This window comes from Oncorhynchus masou, chromosome 27 (assembly GCF_036934945.1).
Source record: "Oncorhynchus masou masou isolate Uvic2021 chromosome 27, UVic_Omas_1.1, whole genome shotgun sequence".
In the NCBI taxonomy this organism is placed as follows: domain Eukaryota; kingdom Metazoa; phylum Chordata; class Actinopteri; order Salmoniformes; family Salmonidae; genus Oncorhynchus; species Oncorhynchus masou.
In genome coordinates this window covers 15,496,884-15,501,427 of record NC_088238.1, presented here as the reverse complement: position 1 = coordinate 15,501,427, position 4,544 = coordinate 15,496,884, and the positions used below count along the sequence as shown (strand labels likewise).

The 4,544-nt window shown below is 41.7% G+C and overlaps 1 protein-coding gene across 1 annotated transcript; it reads right to left on the bottom strand.

Annotated features, from left to right (window-relative positions):
• Nucleotides 1–301: 301 nt before the first annotated feature.
• On the bottom strand, nucleotides 302–2,555 carry LOC135515669 (fish-egg lectin-like). Its single transcript, XM_064939341.1, has 5 exons — nucleotides 2,447–2,555; nucleotides 2,071–2,304; nucleotides 1,665–1,882; nucleotides 1,416–1,534; nucleotides 302–929 (listed from the first exon to the last, which is right to left on the bottom strand). Exons 1-5 carry the CDS (start codon nucleotides 2,499–2,501, stop codon nucleotides 788–790), a joined length of 768 nt encoding a protein of 255 aa, XP_064795413.1. The 5' UTR covers nucleotides 2,502–2,555; the 3' UTR covers nucleotides 302–787.
• Nucleotides 2,556–4,544: the final 1,989 nt, after the last annotated feature.

The following is a 4,544-nucleotide window of genomic DNA, read 5'->3' as shown; positions in this document are numbered from 1 at the left end:
TGTGTCCAAACTTTTGATTGGTACTCTATATAGAAATGGTAAAACACAAAAACTAATTAAGTAGTACTTTCAAGTATTCTTACACCACTGTATGTCCCTGGCACTACATTAATAGGGAACCTGTAAATCAAACTATGCATCAGGGAACTAAAGGTTCACCAGTTCCTGCACACTGTAGAACTATAGTACTCTCGTCATATTTAACTTTCTGAGTAAGAAGATTCACAAAACAGATTGTTAACTGAATCTTTGCACAGCTACCTTAAATCCCCCTGTTCAATATTATTTAAAACCACTGAAATTAGTTTCAAAATGAATGCTTTATTTGAGGGAAATTATAGGAGATAATGAGCAATAACAAGGATTCCATCCAACCCTATTGATGACCTCTGAAGAACAGCAAAACCCATGTGGATTGTGAGCAACATGACTGTGCCCTAGTTTACACTACAGTTAAATAGCCTCCATGGCAAAGATCTATTAAGGTGTTAATCAAGGACTGATCAAGAAAATAGCACACAACTTAACTAATGCTGTTGCTGGTCAATTTTGTGTGAGAATAAATCTTCACCGAACATTTTTATAATCTCAATAAGATCATTGATTTAATATTGATAGAGATAAGGTACTGAAAAAGTATAGTTAAAGAAATGTTGTTTTTGTATTAAGGGATCTTGTGAAATAACATAAACATTTCTCAAGCAGAAGGCTCTTCCAGAAACCAACATCAATGAGTTAGCAATTGAACTTGTCAGATTCTGAACGGCCTTCAGTTGCAGAGGAGAGGCTAATGTGTGCACACCATGGCGAAGCCGGACTTGGAGACGGCCCAAAGACGGCCCAGGTCGTAGGTCACATGCTTCATTATCATGCACATTGGGATATGGCTCCATCCAGTGCCCTCTGGTTTACTGGCTGTGATGCCGTCTCTGTGTTGAAGAAGGAGGTGGGTTCACATGCCTCATGAGCTTCAAGGGACATTTCTAAATGTTGCTACTTCATATTAATAATCTCCAGCACCACCCTAACATCAACATACACTATTTGATAATGGCGTTTCACATTTAAAGCTCATAAATGTTTTATGAAGTGCATGCATTGTTAGAATTATATAATTGTATATAGCCATAGATTTTTGTATTCCAAACTGTAGCTTTAAAAGGAGATCCAACTTTTACATATTTTACCATACACGGTCTACACATTTCTTTATAAGTCTATTATAAGTTTAGATTTTAAATAAAAAACGTAGATAATAAATTAATTTACATGTTTTGCTTCACAAAGCATGTACAGTAAGGATAAGAGTTATCATTCAAGTTATTATTACAAGTCATTTTCAAATGATTGAATAATGTGTGGAAATAATGTGTAAAAAGGGTGGAACCATACACATAGTTCAGTAGTAACCTTACCTGGTATAAACACTACCCGCAGAGGTGACCCCAAAGACACTACCATCAGTTGCCACCTCAATCATGGAAAGCTTGCCGTCAATGTGACTCCACCCGTTGTTTTGGCAGTCTTGATTCAGCTGGAAAACAGATTCAATCAGGGTTTTAGGACAATTTCAACAGATATAATATGAAACAGTTTTAGAATAACTGACACTCTCCATCCTCTACTACTCTGCTCCAGCTCTCACACTCTTTCCCAGATCTCACACTCATTAAGTAGGTATCATCATTCTTGTTGACTGCCCAGCACCCAAAGGGTCCACAACTAGAATACTTCACACTTCCTGGCAATCCTGTCCATGGAAGAGGTGATCCTGGACCCTTGTAGCCAACTGTGGCACTACTTGTCAGACAGAATGAAGTATCTTTCATGTAGACCCCCACAATAAACTGGTTGCCCCCAGCATCCACTTGCTTCAGACTGCCTGAAGACCACAAAGACAGACAGACAAGCAAACATGAAGTGCGTATCTGTGAGTACTGCCAAATGACTTACAATGGCATAATGTTAAACATGTAAAACATTAATCATTCTTTCAACACCCTGATGGTATCAGGAAAGCTAAGAAGCAGGTGTCCTCTGGATAAATATTGAGTAATTCTCTCCACTAACCTGCAGCTTGCACCCAGTTACCGGCCACATACTTGTAGATTGAGTCTGCCTTGTTGATACCCCAGATCCCTGCTGGTCCTACAGTGATATGCTTCAGGGAACCAGGCAGGCGGATCCATTTATCACCTACCAGGTAGTAGGGGGTTTGACTTGTGTTCGTAGCAACCACTTGCCCCAGTCCTGCATCTATCTGCATCAGATTCTTGATAGCCACTACAGGCTGACAGTCCCAGGCTATGGAGACACCAGATCAATGACACATGAGTAGAGTAAACCAGCAAAAAGGAGGATGACATTATGGAGCCAACTTGATGACCAATTCGAAGTTGATCAAGCATGTTTAAGATGATGGTTACTGTAAAACATTTATCATTACCATGACTGGCGGCTAGGAGACAGAGGACCAATAGGATGGCTGGAGTGGCTCTCATGATGTCTCAGTAGTTCTACGGTATAAGTCTGGTTGCAGTTTGGTTGAACACATACTTTGTCCCCTCATATATAAAGCCCTGCAAACAGCAACCCCCATAAAATAATTATTAATTTGCTATTTATATTTGACAAACAACCTGTTCCAAGGAGAAGTTAACAGCAAAAAGGAGGACATTATGGATAACTTGATGACCAATTGTCCCACATGTTTAAGATGAAGACACAATAGGAGGACAAACAACCTGTTAAGGAGAAGTTAACAGGAGGACAAACAACCTGTTCCAAGGAGAAGTTAACAGGAGGTGGACAAACAACCTGTTCCAAGGAGAAGTTAACAGAAGGAGGACAAACAACCTGTTCCAAGGAGAAGTTAACAGAAGGAGGACAAACAACCTGTTCCAAGGAGAAGTTAACAGAAGGAGGACAAACAACCTGTTCCAAGGAGAAGTTAACAGAAGGAGGACAAACAACCTGTTCCAAGGAGAAGTTAACAGAAGGAGGAGGAAGGAGGAAACAACCTGTTCCAAGGAGAAGTAACAGAAGGAGGACAAACAACAGGAAGGAGGACAAACAACCTGTTCCAAGGAGAAGTTAACAGGAGGAGGACAAACAACCTGTTCCAAGGAGAAGTTAACAGAAGGAGGACAAACAACCTGTTCCAAGGAGAAGTTAACAGAAGCTTTGACAAACAACCTGTTCCAAGGAGAAGTTAACAGAAGGAGACAAACAACCTGTTCCAAGGAGAAGTTAACAGGAAGACAAACAACCTGTTCCAAGGAGAAGTTAACAGAAGGAGGACAAACAACCTGTTCCAAGGAGAAGTTAACAGAAGGAGGACAAACAACCTGTTCCAAGGAGAAGTTAACAGAAGGAGGACAAACAACCTGTTCCAAGGAGAAGTTAACTGTATTGAGGAGGACAAACAACCTGTTCCAAGGAGAAGTTAACAGAAGGAGGACAAACAACCTGTTCCAAGGAGAAGTTAACAGAAGGAGGACAAACAACCTGTTCCAAGGAGAAGTTAACAGAAGGAGGACAAACAACCTGTTCCAAGGAGAAGTTAACAGGAGGAGGACAAACAACCTGTTCCAAGGAGAAGTTAACAGGAGGAGGACAAACAACCTGTTCCAAGGAGAAGTTAACAGGAGGAGGACAAACAACCTGTTTCAAGGAGAAGTTAACAGGAGGAGGACAAACAACCTGTTCCTGAAGGAGAAGTTAACAGAAGGAGGACAAACAACCTGTTCCAAGGAGAAGTTAACAGAAGGAGGACAAACAACCTGTTCCAAGGAAAAGTTGACAGAAGGATGACAGAACAACCTGTTCCAAGGAGAAGTTAACAGGAGGAGGACAAACAACCTGTTCCAAGGAGAAGTTAACAGGAGGAGGACAAACAACCTGTTCCAAGGAGAAGTTAACAGGAGGATATAACCCCACCCTCTCCCACACAAAGACACAATAGTAATATAAAAGTGTTAATGAGCTATTTACATTTGACAAACAACCTGTTCCAAGGTAAAGTTAATGGGAGGTGGATATAACACACCCCACACACACACACACACACACACACACACACACACACACACACACACACACACACACGCACGCACGCACGCACGCACGCACGCACGCACGCACGCACACACACACACACACACACACACACACACACACACGCACAATATGAGATATGATCATATTGTGGCGAAATCCTGCACGGATCCTTCACCATGCGCTGACACTTTAAGACCTCATCAGCAGTAAGGAAGGAGGAAATAAAGACAGCTCTATCAGCTCACTGGGGTGGAGCTCTTGGTTGGCGCAACAGTTTGATTGTGTGTGTGTGTGTGTGTGTGTGTGTGTGTGTGTGTGTGTGTGTGTGTGTGTGTGTGTGTGTGTGTGTGTGTGTGTGTGTGTGTGTGTGTGTGTGTGTGTGTGTGTGTGTGTGTGCTATGCTGCAGAAGTCCTTGTTGGATCGTATGGTTTAGTATGTTGCGAAGCTTTGACATACAAGCCAATAAACCATCAGACGGTCAGAC